The following is an 18,404-nucleotide window of genomic DNA, read 5'->3' on the forward strand; positions in this document are numbered from 1 at the left end:
ATGGCCCAGAGCAATGCCTGGCACCCAGGAAATATACCAGGATTTAAGGAGGACCCTCTCTGCTGTGTCCGCCCCCCATGTGCTACGTCCCATAGTCTTCATGACGTTAATTCTAAGGGATGAGAATTCCCTAAATTGGATGCAATTTATGCCCCTGTCTGAAGTTCTCATAGCTTTAGAAGCTTTAGAGATGTTTCAGTAGAGCCGTGCGGGAGCACTTGTTCCCTGCTGCCAAAGGACTCAAAGTCCCTCAGAATAAGATGAGAATGCTGTTATGCCCTAACAATTCACTTTTCTATATCTGTCTGGTGAACATGTTTTAAGATCTGTAGGTATTTTCCCAGGTTAACTGAATTTTAACTCTTCTTCCCAGAGAAACACGTTCCAGGCTGCACTGGCCTCCTCTGAGTCCAGCTCCTACGCCATTTTCCTTTATCCAGAGGATGGGCTGCAGTTCTACACGGCGTACTCCAAGAAGGACGAGAACCAAGTGCCCGCGGTGGTCGCGTTCAGCCAAGGCTTAGTGGAATTCACATGGAAGAGCGATGGAGCTTACAATATATTTGCTAATGATAGGGAATCAATTGAAAATTTGGCCAGGTATGCATTCTTTGTTCTTCAGCAGATTTTATTTTCTCCTTATAAGATTCTCATTTTATTATTTTGTTAAGGATAAGGTTATGGACCTTATAGAATGTCACCTAAAAATGTTCCCACAGATTTAAGTTTTGTATATAGTGTTTTTTTTTTTTTTTTTAAGATTTATTTTATTTATTCCCCCCTTGTACTCCCTCTCTGCTCTCTGTGTCTGCTCGTCTTCTCTTTAGGAGTCACCGGGAACTGAACCTGTAGGAAAGAGGGACTCAGTCACTTGAGCCACCTCAGCTCCCTGATTTGTTGTGTCTTTCATGGTCTTTCCTCTTTGTGTCTTCTTGTTGCATCATCTTGTTATGTCAGCTCACCACGCCTGCCCATTGCACCAGCTCACTGTCTTGCTTGTCTTCTCCAGGAGACACCGGGAACCAAACCCAGGACCTGCCATGTGGTAGGCAGGAGCTCAGCTGCTTGAGCCATATCTGCTTCCCTATATATAGTTTTTTTTTAAAAAAAGATTTATTTATTTATTTCTCTCCCCTTCCCCCCCCATCCCGGTTGTCTGTTTTCTGTGTCTATTTGCTGCGTCTTCTTCTCTGTCTGCCTCTGTTGTTGTCAGCGGCACGGGAATCCGTGTTTCTTTTTGTTGCATCACCTTGCTGTGTCAGCTTTCCGTGTGTGCGGCGTCATTCCTGGGCAGGCTGCACTTTCTTTTGTGCTGGGCGGCTCTCCTTATGGGGCACACTCCTTGCGCGTGGGGCTCCCCTACACGGGGGACACCCCTGCGTGGCAGGGCACTTGTTGTGTGCATCAGCACTGTGCATGGGCCAGCTCCACACAGGTCAAGGCGGCCCAGGGTTTGAACCGCGGACCTCCCATGTGGTAGACGGACGCCCTAACCACTGACCCAAGTCCGCCACCTATATAAATAGTTTTTATATGATGTAGTACTTTTTTTCTGCTGAACTTAAGGAAATGTCCCCTTGGAATGAACAGATGTCCTGTTTTTTAGATATCCTCATTTTAAGCAGTTTCTACCATCTCCTTTCTAAGTATAAATTTAGCAATAAGGGTTACCCAACCTCTTTTCCTGCTGTGATTAGTTGTTACAATATTCAGGCTGTTTTGCAGAATTTGGCAAAAGAAGGAAAAGTCAGGACTGGTTTTTCTAAAAATTAATGTCTTTCCTCCCCCATTATTCTTTAAAGAATAAAGAAAGAAATTCCCTCCTCCATAATTTCATATTGTCAGAGCCTAAAATTCTTTTGCCCTTTCCTAAATAGTGTGCTGATAAATGCTTAACAGCTGGTTTTCTGAAGGAGTGAAAAGCCCTAATTTACAGCATTTGTCTATTTCTGTGGTGTAAATCCTCTTTCCATGGCCAATTTCAAGCCCTAATACAATATCACTCAATGTGAAGTCAAGAGACGATGCACCCTTATATTGCATTATATATTATATATGTACGTACTATACACTGGAGTTCAGTCACTTCAAGAGCATAGATGATAGTAAGATAATTAGATGGGATGAGTTTTGTGTATTTATTACCTTTGCTTTTAATATGACTTATTTAATTCTAAGCTTAGATGATTTAAGGTTTTACAATGGCTGCTCTCATGAGCAGATACAAGCAAGCTTCTGCAGACCCCTGCCTTTCCTTGAGTCCAAGGCGGGCAGGTGGATCAGACATCCTGCTACAAGACTTCCGTGCTCCCTCATCCCCCATCCCGCCCCCATTTTTTGCTCGGTGTTCTCCAAAGACCCATTCCAGGGAATGATGTCTTCTCTTTTATTTTATCATCTGGTAGTTTAATATAATTTCTAGTGGACTACTTCCCAATCACAGGCTTATAAGAGTAGTAAAACCGGGGGAGCAAGAGGTAAAGATTAGAGTTATTTCATTGCGTTTTGTAATTATAAAATGCTTTTGGATTCTGTATATCATTTTCTCCCCACTTTGAGCACAAAAAGGGAAACTGAGACTTGTCCAAGATCCCGCAGCTAATGGAGCTGGGGCCCCCAATAAGCTGTGCCATGGAAAAAAGATAGTGAAAAAAAGGAATGGCTTCAAGTAACAGGTGCTTATACGTGAGGGCATTGAACCAACCACTGGTGTGAATAAGTCACATTTTAAGGCCTGACAGTCTCCCTAGAACGCACCCTCCGAGTGGCTGAGCGTAGGCCACTGCTGCACCTGTTGGGATTCGCCCCCCCACAGTAGCCCTGGAAGGTTCCAGCTCTGTGATGATGGACAGGCCGCACCTCCTCCGCCCAGCCCCCAGTCTGGCCGCAGTGGGAGGCAGGCGAGGGGCCGGGCTTCGGGTCCCCCCAGCGCCGTGGGCGTCCCCTGCTGGGTAGTAGGGGCTGTTCGTGGGCTGTCGGTGTGTTTCCAAGAGGCCTGTCCCTCCCCAGGAGCAGCAACTCCGGGCAGCAGGGTGTCTGGGTGTTCGAGACAGGGAGCCCGGCCACGGCCAGCGGTGTGGTGCCCGCTGACGTGCACCTCGACGACGGGGCAGAGTACGACGACGACGAGGACGACTACGACCTGGTGACCACTGTGGGTCCGGAAGACGTGGGCGCCACCTCCCGCCCCCACGAGGCTCCGGGCCGGGGAGACGTCGGTCGGCACCACGGGCCCAGCGTCCCCTCGCCTCGCCAGGCGGCCACGGAGAGGCCCCCGGAAGCTCCCGTGGAGAGGGCCAGGTCCTTCCAGTTGCCGGCGGAGAGGTTTCCCCAGCCGCACCCCCAGGTCATTGACGTGGATGAAGTCGAGGAAACGGAAGTGGGTAAGGCTGGTGCTGGGCACGCGGCGGGCAGGGGCGCTGGCGGGTGCTGGCGGCTGCGCGGGTTGTCCAGTGGTTTGTAACATCGACGGGTTGACTTCAGTGTCAAGCCTTCCTGTAGGGCCTGGCGCCTCAGAGAGCCCCAGAGAATCTCGCAGGACTCGGGCCGTGGCTGTGGCGACGGCCGAGTGTGTCCTCCCTCAGGCAGCCTAGCTTTCCTTCTGTCCTGCCTGTTGTGAAGAGGAGAGCGCATTAGAACCACTGTGGAAGTCAGATGTTCTCATCTGGTGACTCCTAACATCAGAAATAGCTTCATCTACCTGGAAAAGAAAAAAAGCCTTTTACAAGTCCCTTTGGTCATTTAAGCAGCTTGTCTTTGACAGTTATTTCCTCTTGGCTTTGGAATTAGAATGGTTGATTATATTTTTTTCCTCCCAGGTCCTGATAACTCAGAACTGGTTTATAAAGATAAAGAATATGACATTCTTTAAAATGCGCCTTTTAAAGCTGGCTTTACAGTATGGTCTCTTCTAAGTCAATCAGATTTGGCGACATTTTGAGGGAAAATAGTTTGAACCCCAGCATGGGTTTAATTTGTCTTATAAGAAAGGTTCAAACTAAACTGTGTCATTGTTCTCTTCAGGTTGACATTTAATCCACTAAAATTCAAATGGGATGGGCTAAGGCTTTCAATGATGTGTACTCAGACCCCTCACTGTTTGTACTGTGAAGTTCTCATGAGGCCCTCAGAAAAGTACAGTCCTTCCGCATTACCTGCCCTTTTTTATTTCTTCTTACATTTTTTGGTTGATCTCATAGCAATAAGCCTAGATTTTTGTTCTGCCTGAGTATCCGTGGATGAGGCTGGTGGCAAGGGGTAGTAGGCTCACTTCGGAGCAGAAGAGAGCGAGGCTCAGAAGAGAGGCGGCCATGAGGCGACAGGCTGAGGGGGCGTCTCATGCCTCAGGCCTCCTCCACACACTTTACCCCCCCCCCCCCCCCCCCCCCCCCCCGTCTCCCCAGAGATGCCAGCTTCTCTTAGCCCGTGGCCGTCTGCCTCCAGGCTGCTTTCAGAGGACCTCCCCTGGATGTGATGGGGGTGCTTACTTGCAGATGTTGAGTTCCATCCTGTTTCCACTCTATCCAGGTATCCCAGAAATTCTCTTTTGTGAACCCATCACATTTAAACAAGACCCTGGGAGTGGATATAGCTCAGTGGTTGAGCGTCTGCCTCCCATGGACGAGGGCCCAGGTTCAATCCCCAACACCTCCCCAAATAAAAATAAAGAAATAATAAATGACACCCTATCCAGATCCAACAGGGTGTAACTGTATATTACCTTATGTTTGTAAAAGCCCAGATTTGAACTCAAAATTTGTCTGGAATGGATTTTTTTTTTTGCCCTTCTATCCCAATTATTTCACTGTTTTTGTTAGAAAGGTCAGTCTTCTGTAGCCAGCAGCATAATTCCAGTGTTGTTAGAACAGCCACCCACAGACGCGCCGCGGTAATGGGCCACTTGAAAGCTGGGCGCACAGCTGGAGCTTAGGCGATCAGCAGCAGCATCTGCATGTGCAGTTTGGGGTCGACGTGCTCTGGGCTCCAAGCATCATCTTTACACACTCTGGAAATTCCCTTCTGAACACGTAGGATTAATAGAAGCTACCTGGGGTTACATTTTACTTTCATCTTCACTCATCGCAGTCAATTATAAGTTGGATTATTATCCCCTTTAAAAGTTCATCCCCTTGTGTGCTTTTGAACTACATCCCAAATTAGTTTGCTTTGGGTTATTAAATTTAATGACCAAGTTCATAATTCTAATAAAATGAACCTGGGGAGGGGGTAGAACTTTAATGTAAGAAGAAATTCTTTTCGTTTCTTGGGCCAAAGGCTTTTGGCCCAGGTATATCTGTGGGCTTATTTCTGAATAGCCTTTTGTTTTTTTAATGAGGTATGGGGGATTGAACCCAGCATCTCATCCATGGGAAGCAGGTGCTCAACCTCTGAGCTACAGCTGCTCCCCAAGGAGAGTTGTTTTTTTCATTTGTGTGTGTTTTTAGGAGGTACCGGGGATCCAACCCAGGACCTCACATATGGGAAGCAGGCTCTCAACCACTTGAGCTACATCTGCTTCCTTTTGAACAGCTTTTGGGTGTAAGTGTCTGAGTTATCCCCTGGAGGCAAAAAATAAATAAAAAATGTTTTAAGGTTCCCCCCAAGCCTGAAGCTGATCCTTCTGACTATGTTGGATGAGTAACATCTAAGATTGAAATTGAATGGCAATAACCTGACTGATTGCATGATACTGAGTACTCCGTACTCAGGAAGTCTGAATTAGTCTTGTGATGTTTCAAAACTCTTTTTAGACCCATTCACCTTGGTGGTTTTTTTTTTTAAAGAAACAGTTTATTAAACTACATTAAAATTTTTAAAAATCTCTATAAAAGCTATGATGAAAAAAAGTAGGTCCATAAAAATCTTGGTGCTTTGAGCAGCAAAGCAGCCACATATGAAGCCTCAGCCCTTGAACTGCCCACAACAGATGGGAAACCCTCGGGGCTCGAAGGCCCCCCGCGCGGCGCAGCGACCTGTTCCGCAGTTCTGGGACATCCTGACAGGTGTGCGCTTGTTGTCTCTGGACAGTGTTCAGCTACAACACTGACGCCCGCCAGACGTGCGCCAACAGCAGGCACCAGTGCTCCGTGTATGCAGAGTGCAGGGACTACCCCACTGGCTTTTGCTGCAGCTGCGTCGCCGGTTACACGGGCAACGGCAGGCAGTGTGTCACGGAAGGTAATTTGCCTTTCTAAGTCCCATTCCTTGGGGGAGCAGGTGGGGGAGTGGAGTTTTTGTTCTGTGCTTCCTTTTCAAAGCTGCCTTTGCCCAAACCTCTAAAAGTATCCAGTGTTTCTAGTATGGGGATGGCATTTCATCTCCCATCCTTCCTGGTGGAATGTCCTTTTTTTTTTTTTTTAAGATTTATTTGTTTATTTGTTTCTCCCCCCTCCCTCCCTTGTCTGCTCTCTGTGGCCATTCGCTGTGTGTTCTTCTGTGTCTGCTTGTATTCTCATTAGGTGGCTCCATGAACCCATCCTGGGACCTTCTGGAGTGGGAGAGAGGCCATCGTTCTCTTGTGCCACATCCATTTGTTCTCACAGGATGAGGGTGCCCTCTCTCCTGTGCTGATTCTCCACCCCTGAGGTGACAGCCATTTGGAGACCAACTTGACAGCTGCCCCAGCGGTGGGCAGAGGCCCGGAGGAAATGATGCGGCCTGGGCCGGGAAGTGCTGATGCCCTCCCATTTTCCTCAGTTTCTCTCAGACCTCTTCCATGTCTTTGTCCTTAGGGTCTCTCCAGTTTCATTTAGCAGGAGTCACAGACCTATTTTAACCCCAGCAGGGCCACAGAGGGCTGACGGAGACCAACGTTCGTCATGGTGAAATTTAGCTCGGTCGTCCTTACCCTTCTGTCTCACTCTCCTTGTGCCCCTGAATCCAAAGTGTGGTTATTGGGGAGATTGAGGGGAGCACGCAGGTAATTCTAGAGCTCCAGACACGTTCTGGGACTGACTCCAAAATGGATTTGGCCACAGGCCTGCATCAGTTCTGAACTCTGCCCCGAAATGAGCCAAAAGAAAGGCAAGAAGAATCCTCTCTCTGCAAATCTAGGATTTCCCAATCCGGGTTTACTCAGAGAGGTAGAAGTGAGGGAACCTGGGACCGAGGGCCAGAATTTTAGCAAACAATAGAAAAACACCCCACCGAACTCTGTTCCCAGGTCCTGACAAGTTGCCTCACTGCTCACAGGTAATTTTCCCTTGCTTGGGAAAATTCACTAAACAAAATGCAGCTGGAGGCATGTTTTCTCGTTTTCAGAGGATTTGCCATAGCATCATGAAATCAGTTACAATTTTAAGTTGCTAAAAAAAGTCCATTTCTTCGGGGTCACAATTAGATAAGGAGAGAGTTAAAAAAAAAATACTACCTCCTGCAAAGAAAAAATTTAGTATAATGTTCATATTAACTTTTGGGGGATGTTTTTGACTTCTTAGAATGTGTTGTCTATTTTCTTCTAAACCCCACCACCCCAAGATAGTGTGGCTTTGCTTCTTTGTTTCATGCTTGACTTTTATACTTCTCCTACCCTAGGAGAAGCTTCCAAAATCCACAATGAAAGCTTCCTCTTAGAGAGCAACCTCATTTGCTCTGGCCATGCCAAGTATCAGAGCTCAAAATGCTGAGCAGTTGGTGTCTGGCAGCAAGCTCAGATATGACAAACTGCCCTGCTACATATTCTGACATTAATATACACCCCACAAAAGTTTTTGTGGTTTCAATATTTGTTGGATTCTTGTTATGTAATTTTTTTTCCCCCTAGCTCAGAGCTCGGTGGAAAAAAATGCATTTGGCTTCCTTGACTTGGCTCTCCTGCATGTTTCTGTGCTGGTTCTTGGGTAGCATTCTTTCGCTATTAGTCTGCTAATTTCGCAGCATTCCCCAGTGCAATGACACAATGAGTGTGCAGACTTACTCTGTGTGTGGAGTACGTGTAGGCTTGTCCGGGACCCTGGTTAGCAGCTTGGGCATATCGGACACAGCACAATGTCCTCACGATGTGAGGTGACAAAGCCAGGTGCCCACCTGTCTGTCTAGGGTTGATCCACCAAGCACTGCCGGGAGCTTACATAGTGCAGGGACCTCAGACGCAGCTCGGGGTTGGGCCTGAAAGTTGTGTCCCTATTAGTGTATAGTCTAGAAGAAGAAATGAGATACTGTGCAGCCAATAACTGCCAGGATTTTAATTCTACGTCAGACCCGAAGAGTCCAAGGTGACCTTGTTTTACCTCTCATTCTAGTCTTTAGGTTTTTTTAATTGAGATATAATTCAACACCCTCTCTAAAATGTATAAAGTGAGGTTTAATATATTTACAAAGTTGTGCAACCACCGCCTCTGTCTCCTTCCATAATATTTTCATCACCCCAAAAGGAAGCCCTGTACCCATTAACTGTCCCCCTTGCTTCCCCAATTTATCCAGCTTCTGGCAACTGCAAATCTACTTTCTGTCTCTATGGAGCTGGCTTAGTCTAGACATTTCATATTAAATGGAACTATACAAACTTAGAGAGATTAAGAGGTGAAGAATTTTCTTGTTTGTTCATCTGGTTTTTATTATTATATTATTATTAAAATAATGAAAATGCTGTAAGAATGATTGAAGTCATGAATGTACAACTATAATTATGCCAAACACCATTGATTGTACACTTTGAATGAATTGTATCCTTTGTTAATATATATCCATAAAATAGACTTTAAAAATAAATAAATAAAACAACAAATGATCAATATAAAAAAAGAAAAGGAAGACACTGCCTTGCCCTCAGTAGTGAATGTTGACCGTTTTGTGTATATCTCTTTTTCCCCAGGTATAGTCTAACATTTATTATTGTAGTATAATAAAATAATATAAAAAATAATATAAATATAAAAGAATATAAATAACATAAAAAATAAAAGATTAAAAAATGTTGTCGCCCTATATATACTATTTGGCAGCTTAGTAAGGAATCTTTTAAATCCCCCTCATCGATGTCACTGGCGTCTTTCCCGAGTGTTTAAATGGAGGAATCAACAGCAACCGCAGTCCCGTTCCACGGGCGGGTTCTGGTTCAGAGTGTGCTTGTGAGGGCCCGTGATGTCTGCTGTGCCCACGTTTTGCTCTGCTTGGCTGCCAAAACACAATGTCCCAGAAATGGACTGGCTTTTACAATGGGGGTTTATTAGATTGCAAGCTTACAGTTCTGAGGCAGAGAAAAATGTCCCAAACAAGGCATCATTAGGCGATGCTTTCTCCCCAAAGACTGGCTGCTGGCGATTCTGGACTCCTCTGTCACGTGGCAAGACACGTGGCAGCATCTGCCGGGCTCTCCCTCCTCTTCTGGGTTTCGTCACTTTCAGATTTTTGGTTCCACGGCTTCCTCTCGCAGTTTCTGTGGGTTTCTCTCTGCTGCTGTGGCTTTCTCCTTGTCTCTCTCCAAGTTCATCCCGTTTATAAAGCAGAAGGATTAAGACCCACCCTGGGCCACGCCTTCATTGAAGTAACCTCATCCAAAGGTCCCACCTACAGTGGATCCACACCCACAGGAATGGATTTGCTCTAAGGACATGATTTTTCTGGGGTCCATAAAGGCCTCACCTTGTCTGTCTGTCACCACGGGTGTCCAGGACTTGGCCCGTCAGACCTCACCCCGGGTAGTGAGGCTGTTTTTGAGTCATAAGTGCTTGTTCAGGTGTGTCAGGCTGCACACGTCCCAGAACCCCTAGGTCCATTCCCAGCAAAATGGTAGGTTCTGCCCTTTTCTCTCAAAAGTGAGAAATCATATGGTCTCACTAATTCTAGATCCCCCGAGGTTTTGCTCTTCTCTGGGAATTGGTTGATATGTCCCCGAAGTCCCTTGATCCCCTGAGGCTCGCATCGGAGCTGCCCGGCACCCACGCCCTCAGTTCACACGGAAGAGGAAGGAGCCGTGGGTTCTTAAGGGCCGGGGCACCCAGCCACAGGCACTCTCTCTCGGGGACAAAACGAACGTTAGCTTATCCCAAAGCCTTTGCCCCAGTGCTGTTTTGCCTCGGTGCTTCGTGAAACGACGGACATAGTGTCCTTTTCTAAAGGCTGGCGTGGAAGCCGTATCTGCCTTCTCTCTCTGTTTCCCGCTCAGGGTCCCCTCAGCGAGTGAACGGCAAAGTGAGAGGAAGGGTCTTGGTGGGCAGCAGCCAGACGCCGGTCGTCTTCGAGAACACCGACCTGCATTCCTACGTGGTGATGAACCACGGGCGCTCCTACACGGCCATCAGCACGATCCCCGAGACCCTCGGGTACTCTCTGCTTCCTCTGGCGCCTGTGGGCGGCATCGTTGGATGGATGTTTGCGGTGGAGCAGGACGGATTCAAGAACGGGTTCAGCCTCACTGGTAGTTGATGTCCTACGTTCAAATCAGCGGGCCGTGCCGTGGGGCCTGGGGGCAGGGGGGTGAGTGGAAAAGGGGCTCCTGACGGGAGCAGCTTGCCGATAAGAATTCCGTGGCTCCTTGTCTGTAGCCGGAGTACCCTGTGGTTCTGAGGTAAAATGTCACATTTTTTTCGTTACTATGTGTTAATGGAGACTGCCTGGCCTTCCATTTTGATGAGGGGGCAATTTAGTGGTGGATGCGTAGAAGTCCCTGGAAGAAGAGATGTTGGCCACTCGTATAGCCTCACAGCTAAGAGCCAGGGGCTCGCGGTCTGCCGCCGTCTCTTCATCAAGTCTGTCTCCAAATTCAAACGTGTCTGAAGTTGGTATTTGATATTTCCTCCCAACTGCTGGAAGCAAAGGAATCTGTCATTTCTAGCTGGTAAATGAAGCCCGATAAGTGCAATCCTCATGTGCCCGAGGAAACCCGAGTTTCTTCAGAGTTTCTTCGAGACTGTGACCTGTCAAGGAAGGTTCAGTCCTTTGCAGGCCCGTGGGCCGGTCATTTGGGCCTCTCCCCGCGGCCAGTCCCTGCTCCACCGAGGCCCGACCACTTGTGTACGACAGAGGCCCATTCCTGCAGACAGCAGGGGAGGCGACTGCGTCCTCCATCTCAAGTCACATCGGGGCCTCGAGCTTGCTTTGCTGTGGCGCCTGCACATCAGTGGGTGCCTCCACTGTTCTGGCCCTGCCTTCTCCACCACTCCCCGAGCCCAGCTGGGGCGTCTGTGCCGAAAGCAGAATCACACCGCTCTACGCTGTTAATCCCTCTAGGAGTGACGTGTATAAATACGTAACTTCCCAAGCTGGGCCATTTTAAGAAAGGAGAGGATACATATCTGAAAGGGCGCTTGCCTACCCATAAGATGCTAATTTCAGCCTCATGCTTTCTCTCCCTATTTCTCAGGCCTATGTATTCTGAGTATTATCACCATGTCCATGGTCTTGTGCAAACGAGATGCTCTTTCCTTTGCAAACCTAGTGGAGCTTTGCCCTTGACTCTCAGACCTTACTCCTTCCCTGCACAGCTTTTCTTGTTAGGGTTACTTTGTAAGTGGGTTCATTTAAATCGGGACCCTTTTGAACGCCCATCAGCTTCAGCATGGGCCAGGGGGGATCTTTACAAGTTCCTGGCTGCCGATCTCTGTTGCACAGCTGGTCCTTCTTCCTTACCCCAGAACCTCTGCTATCAGTTGGATATCTGCCTAGGACTGGGGTAATTACAAAGCAGGTTGTCAAACATTGCCTGCAGAAGGCCAGATAGTAATATTTCAAGCTTTGCCTGAGTAGTTTAGCCATCTGGCCACGACTATAGCTATAAATGAAATGTTTTAGGTATATCTGATTTATATATTTAATTCTAAATACAGTAATATTTTCAGAAATATTCCTTTTTCATTTTAAATTTTTTTTAGCCAGTCTTTAGCTCGCGGGCTAGACAAAAACAGGCAGCATGCCCGATTTACAAGTCCGGCTCCAGTTTGCCGGCCCCTGCTACGAGGGGAGTATCCAAATGTGGGAAAGGGGAGGAGGGGAAAGAAGGAGGAGGACTTCCTGCACGTCCGCACCCACCACGGGCGGTTCCTGAGCCGGCATCAGCAGCAGGCATTCCTGGCATGGCTTTCTGGAACTGGAGATCATTCTCACCTCCTGACCAGGACTCACCGGTTACAGTAACCATCACCATAACACGCCGTCGTAGAGCATTTGACGATTTGCGGTTCACTTTGAACATGCCTTATCTCACTTAATTTTCATAAGATAGGTGGGACCCCTCTTTTAGTGGAAGGAAGTGGGGGCACAGAGGGGTCAAGGAACTTGTTCCAGTTCACCCAGCCAGTATCTAGCAGAGCTGGGAGTCAAACCAGGTCCCCCGGTGAAGCCCGCCCACCTTAGGGGTTGGTTTGTGGCTGGGAAGTAGCTCCTCTCCTCTCTGGACCACTTGGACGTCCAAGTTACAGCCTCAGCTTCCCCCGCCCCACGCGCTGCCAGCCACCCGCAGAGGGAGCACGAACCTGCCGCTGCCTCGTCGGCCCGAGGAGGCGGCAGGGGTGCCGCGTGAGCGTACAGCCCACCTTGTTTTCCAGGTGGGGAGTTCACCCGCCAGGCAGAGGTGACCTTCGTGGGGCATCCGGGCAAGCTGGTCATCAAGCAGCAATTCAGTGGCATCGATGAGCACGGACACCTGACCATCGACACGGAGCTGGAGGGCCGTGTCCCGCAGATCCCTTTTGGCTCCTCGGTCCACATCGAGCCCTACACAGAGCTCTACCACTACTCCCACTCAGGTGAGCTGGCTGGGCGCCCTGCCACCTGCCTCCTCGGGACACAGCTGGAAGCTTCTTGGCTGCTGCAGTGCTGTGTGCCTTGCTTGGTCTCAAGTGGGAAACGTGCAGGGCGTCATCTTTGCAAAACACTGTTTTATTTCTAATGATAGAGTACGCGCTCATTGTAGATAATTTCGTGCAAAAAAATTAGCATAAATTGGAATTGTAACCTGGGAGAGAATCATTATTAAAGTGTATTTCTTTTTACCTTTTTCCCCAACACACACAAATACAACATACATGGACACACACACATATATAATTTAATATAGTTTTATTATAATGTTTATGTATCTATATGTCGTTTTAAGCTTTTATTTTAAAAGAATTTTAAACTTAGAGAAAAGTGGAAAATAGTACAAAGATTAGCCCATCTTTCCTAATTAACATTTTGCCCCATTTACTTTATTGTTCTCTCTCTATCATGTGTATATACATTTTTTTTCGGAACCATTGGAGAGTAAGTTATAGATGTATGCTCATTCATCCCCCAAGTATGTCCTGTGTTTTTCCTAAGAACAAGAAGAATAGTCTCTACTTGACCCTAAGTAAGATGATGAAATTCAGAAATTTAATCAATACAATACTATGACATTAATGTGCAGTCAGGTATATTATTTTTATTTAAACAAAACTGTAATCATACCACATTTTAATCTTTTTCAAAAAATTATGAATGCTTTATAGTTTCATTAAGTAAGCTTCAGAAATACTTCAATGAATGTGCACTATTCTATCGTATGCCTGTTCATTTAAACCTCTTTCTTTCTTTCCCTTCCCCTCCCCTTCCCCTCCCCCTCCCCTCCCCCTCCCCTCCCCTCCCCTGGTTGTCTGTTCTTGGTGTCTATTTGCTGCTCTTGTTTCTTTGTCCGCTTCTGTTGTCGTCAGCGGCACGGGAAGTGTGGGCGGCGCCATTCCTCGGCAGGCTGCACTCTCCCTTCATGCTGGGCGGCTCTCCTCACGGGCGCACTCCTTGCACGTGGGGCTCCCCCACGCGGGGGACACCCTTGCGTGGCATGGCACTCCTTGCGCGCATCAGCACTGCGCATGGCCAGCTCCACACGGGTCAAGGAGGTCTGGGGTTTGAACCGCGGACCTCCCATATGGTAGACGGACGCCCTAACCACTGGGCCAAAGTCCGTTTCCCCCTATTTTCTAAAGCTTAGGTTATTTCCAATCTTTTTCCTCTCATCTGTAGGTTGAAATGACCATCTTCATCATATCTTGGCCAAATTTTGATTCTTTTCTAACACTCAAATATTAGAAATAGAAGTGCTGGGTCCAACAGGGTGAACTCTTGTTAAATTGCTTTGCAGAAAGGTTGTACGAATTGCGCCAGGCTTTGGAGCTTGCCTGGGGCTCCTCATTCTGGGGTGTGCGAGGGTGAGTGGGAGGTGGGAAGGCAGCAGGGCTGCAGCCTGCAGCCGTCCACAGCCAGATGGCGTTTCTGGCAGCTCAGCACGTGGGAGCTGGAGGGGAGCAGCTTACACTGCTCTTTTATTTATCCTCTGGCTTGTGTGCTTCTGTTATGGTGCAAACTGCGGCAGAGCACATAAATATAAAGAGGCCTTTATGCTTTTTTTTTTTAAATAGGAAGTTGTGGGTTTCATTGACATTGTGGGTGGATAGCTCTCTTCTGATTGGGAAAACTGTCTCTCTTCTCTGTCGGGGTTTGCTCCGAGCTTCTTAGTTATTTTCTCAGAAATTGGTTGCTGAAGCCACTGAATTTCTCATATTTTAATATCATATAACTGCTTAATCTAGGGTTGTAGATAGCAACCACTATTAACTGACTCCTATAAGAGATAACCTACATAAAGCAATTAGCAAGGTGCTAGTCGCATAGTAAATGCTCAATAAATAGTGGTTTCACTTTGTAATAGTATTCCTGCTCAATTTTGCAAGCTTTTTGGCATATGTCAGCTTGTCGAATTCTCACCCAAACCCATTTTGTGAAGGAAGCCGAGCCTAGAGAATTCAGTAACCAGCCCGTGGCCACAGAGTGTGCCCATGATGGCACAAGGGAGTGAATTCCGTTGTCCGCCCCTTGGTCTTGCGCCCTTTCCACTAGACCTTGCTGGTCCCTGGGTGAGTCCTGAGAGTCGTAGGAGCTTTTAGAGAATCACCTGATGAGAAAAAGCAAAAATATTCCTAATGCAAATAATACCAGTAATAGTATGGGATTTCTAGCTAACAGATTGAGCCCCAGCCCGGAAATAAATGCTCTCATTTAACCTGTTCCACCAGGCTCCCCTCTGGTGGTGTGCTGGCCAGGTAAGACGTCCTAAAGCCCTTGCGTCATTCATCTTCTGCTCTGACCCCCTGCCCTTCCTTCTCTCCCCCTCGCCCCCAGTGATCACGTCCTCCTCCACCCGGGAGTACACGGTGACGGAGCCTGAGCGAGACGGGGCCACCGCCGCGCACACCTACACTTACCAGTGGCGTCAGACCATCACCTTCCAGGAGTGTGTACATGACACCTCGCGGCCGGCCCTGCCCAGCACCCAGCAGCTCTCCGTGGACAGTGTGTTTGTCCTATACAACCAGGAGGAGCGGATCTTGCGATACGCTCTAAGCAACTCCATTGGTCCCGTCAGGGGTAAGTGGAATGCTCCAGAGACGGGGCATGTGCACAGGCCAGGACAGGTCCCCATGTGCCCACACATCAAAAGTAAAATGCCTTCTCTTGGCCCGATGGTTTTGGCCTCTCGTTCTCAGTCTATAGGAGGAGGATATGCCAAAATGTCTTGCCATCCAAGATTCTTAGAGCACCTAACCATGCCATCCTTCCAAGCCAAGGCCTCGTTCATTATGCTAGTTGAAGTAGCGTGAAGAAGGCTAACCTGCTGAGTTAACGTACATGGTGGGCCACCCAGAGGTTCTCCCAGCTTTGGCAAACAGCCGACCTCGAAAGGAATTAAGCACTCAGGGCCTGAAGAAATCTAGCTACACCTGGGGATGAACTCTGCCCTGCCACCACAGCCTGTGACCTGGACCGTGGGTCCTTCTGGCTGGCTGCGCGGAAGGAGCTGGGGTCTGGGTGGTTTCATGATACCGTAGTGTCAGACTTCATACCGTCCAAATCTTCAGCCCCCGGGATCATATATATTTGGAGTCCAGGGACTAAGTTCTCCCTTTTTCAGTTGACTCAGTACCCAAGGCACTTCTCCAGCTGAACCAGGGCATTAGTACTTTAGCTCCATAAAGCAGAAGGAAGCAGGTATCATTCTCTTCCTTTTCCAGCTGTGGCTCCAAGCCTCAGGGGTGGGCGAGTTTCCTGAAGGTCCACGTAATAAATATTTTAGGCTTTGCCAGCCATACGGTCTCTGTCGCGCCATCTTAGGTCTGCTGGTGTAGCATAGAAGCAGCTGTAGACCATGTAAGCAGATGGGGGTGTTTGGTTTCTAATAAAACTTTATTTATAAAAACAGGCAGAGGGCCACAGGGGTGTGGTTTGCCCACCCCTGCCCTAGGGTTATACGGAGAGTGGGCTGTTTTCCCCTCATAGCGCTGCCTCTTGGTGAACAGCTGTGGCTTACTTTCCATGGAACCTCCCAGAATTCCTGCGTGCTCACTTCACGAATGTCTCTGTCTCCACAGAGGGCTCCCCGGACGCCCTTCAGAATCCTTGCTACATCGGCAGCCACGGGTGTGACACCAACGCCGTGTGTCGGCCCGGGTCCGGGACGCAGTTCTCCTGCGAGTGCTCCATTGGCTTTCGAGGAGATGGACGGACTTGCGCAGGTACGGCCCTCCCTTTTGACTCGGGGCAGGGGAGCGTCAGGACTCTAAACCAGAGCGGAGCGAGGTGGCGGTGGCCGTGAGCTGGGATGCAGATGGATGCAGATGGATGCCGCGGACGCCTGATTGTTTATGCATCGTGCTGCATGTTCCCCCGGTGATGCTAGGGCTAGGGCCCCTGGCCTCTCATCTGAGCAGACCTGCTTTCTCACAAAAGGCAGGTGGCGGGAAGCTGACGTCAGCAAGTTTCTGACCATCGTAGCATCAGTCTAGTTCTAGGTTGCCACCTCATTACGTCCTTTCTCCAACATTCATGAGATAGGTCGTTTTATTCCTTTTTGTCCATGAGGAGCATGAGGCTCATTAAGGTAAGCAAATAAATAATAAGACCATACTTGAACTCACATCTCTGACCTGAGGGTCTTCATTATCCTAACTTCTTGATATACCCCTTTTACTAATTATAATTTAATTTCAAATACTTGCATGTAGATAGTTTTAATGGTTACAAGTTTGTAAGTGTAATTTAATTTGTTTTTTTTAGGAGGAACTGGGAATTGAACCTGGGACCTCCTACATGGGGAGCAGGTGCTCAGCCACTAAGCTACACCCACTCCGCTATGACTAAATGTTAATCCTTTACCAAGGGGTGGTTCGTTGTCTTCTGACTCAATGAAGAACTCATACACCGGAGGCAACTACTTGGGGAATATCCAACGCTTCCTTGAGCATTGCCTAAGGACTTAGGGTTCACTGATGGACATAAGGAATGTGGGAAGTAAGTTCCCCAGGTGAAATGAATGGTGGACAGAGGGATGGTTGATTAGAAGGCTAAGCAGCGGCTTCCACGCTTGTGTGAGTAAGTGGGGTTTAGGAAGCTGGTGAGCCTGCAGCCTCGTGGGTCAGGAATGGTACCTCGGACGGCGAGTCCAGCGCCTCCCTGCCCCGGTAGATCCAGGGTGTGGTCTGCTGATGAAACCTGAAGGTCAGCAGACCTTGCTGTCCGCCAGGGATTGCCGTACTGGCTTCCGAGTGAACCTGTCGTGTCAGATGTTGTTGGGAGGCCTGAAATAATGGAGCTGGTTGTGGAACTTGTCTGGCCTGCTTGCCCATAGCTGTGTGCTTGTGGCCGAGTCCGATGTGAGACTGGCTTTCCTTTTGTCTCTCGCTGGGGAGGAGACACGTCTCGTCATCGGCGCTTCCTGGCAGCTCCCAAAAGAGCCTGGCGGTTTTGAACGGCTGAAGTGGCGTAGGCCGGCCGGAAGCAGCGTGACCCTGCGTGGCATGAGCAGATCCTCACGGGGCCCCAAAGGCGGGGCCAGGCCCCATGTGGGGGATACACACATTCCGGGCTTTGGGCCGCCTAGTTTCAACTGCAGGACACGGCCGAATATTAAGACGGCACGGAGATGGTCCGCCCTGCCGCGCTGAGCCGTGACCGTCGCCTGGTCTGCCCCTGGTACCGAGCCCGCCCTAGCGACCGCGCATCGCTTCAGAAGGCCGTGTGGGGCCTGTTGCTGTCATAGAAAACCCCCGAAGCCCTGGCAGGAGGACAGATGGTCACGCGTGGGCAAAACGCTGGTCGGGCCTTGTTGGGGCGTGTCAGTGTGGTGGAATGTCGGGTTTTCCCAGGGAGGCCAGCCCTTGTTCTTGGTAGGCGGAACGTGCCTCAAAGCGTAATGCACTGATTCGATAGCAAACGCTTTACGCGGATCGCTCTGTGGAGGAGGGCAAGTTCATCCTTTCCCCAGGGATGCACCTCCGGAATTCGGCAGGCGAAGCGCGGACGTAATGGAATGTACTGTCCAAAACAAGGCTGCTTTGGGGTGACCATCAGAGAGTGAGTCCCCAGGTATTTTTGGAGATTATCAGTTGGCTTGCAGAGCTCTGGTGCCTAGAGAAATGGAATTCATGGATTTCTCAAATTGGGGTCTGTAGAGA

At 48.7% G+C, this 18,404-nt stretch overlaps 1 protein-coding gene across 1 annotated transcript in view; it reads left to right on the forward strand.

Moving 5' to 3' along the window:
• Nucleotides 1-18,404, forward strand: part of NID1 (nidogen 1) — an 82,280-nt gene that overhangs the window by 24,691 nt on the left and 39,185 nt on the right. Inside the window, exons 3-9 of the mRNA XM_058309502.1 lie at nucleotides 374-600; nucleotides 3,010-3,383; nucleotides 6,028-6,177; nucleotides 10,106-10,357; nucleotides 12,483-12,683; nucleotides 15,076-15,321; nucleotides 16,323-16,466. Coding sequence (XP_058165485.1) covers nucleotides 374-600; nucleotides 3,010-3,383; nucleotides 6,028-6,177; nucleotides 10,106-10,357; nucleotides 12,483-12,683; nucleotides 15,076-15,321; nucleotides 16,323-16,466 — 1,594 coding nt within the window. The remainder of the gene's footprint in view (nucleotides 1-373; nucleotides 601-3,009; nucleotides 3,384-6,027; nucleotides 6,178-10,105; nucleotides 10,358-12,482; nucleotides 12,684-15,075; nucleotides 15,322-16,322; nucleotides 16,467-18,404) is intronic.

The sequence above is a fragment of the Dasypus novemcinctus genome, chromosome 13 (assembly GCF_030445035.2).
Source record: "Dasypus novemcinctus isolate mDasNov1 chromosome 13, mDasNov1.1.hap2, whole genome shotgun sequence".
Classification (NCBI taxonomy): Eukaryota; Metazoa; Chordata; class Mammalia; order Cingulata; family Dasypodidae; genus Dasypus; species Dasypus novemcinctus.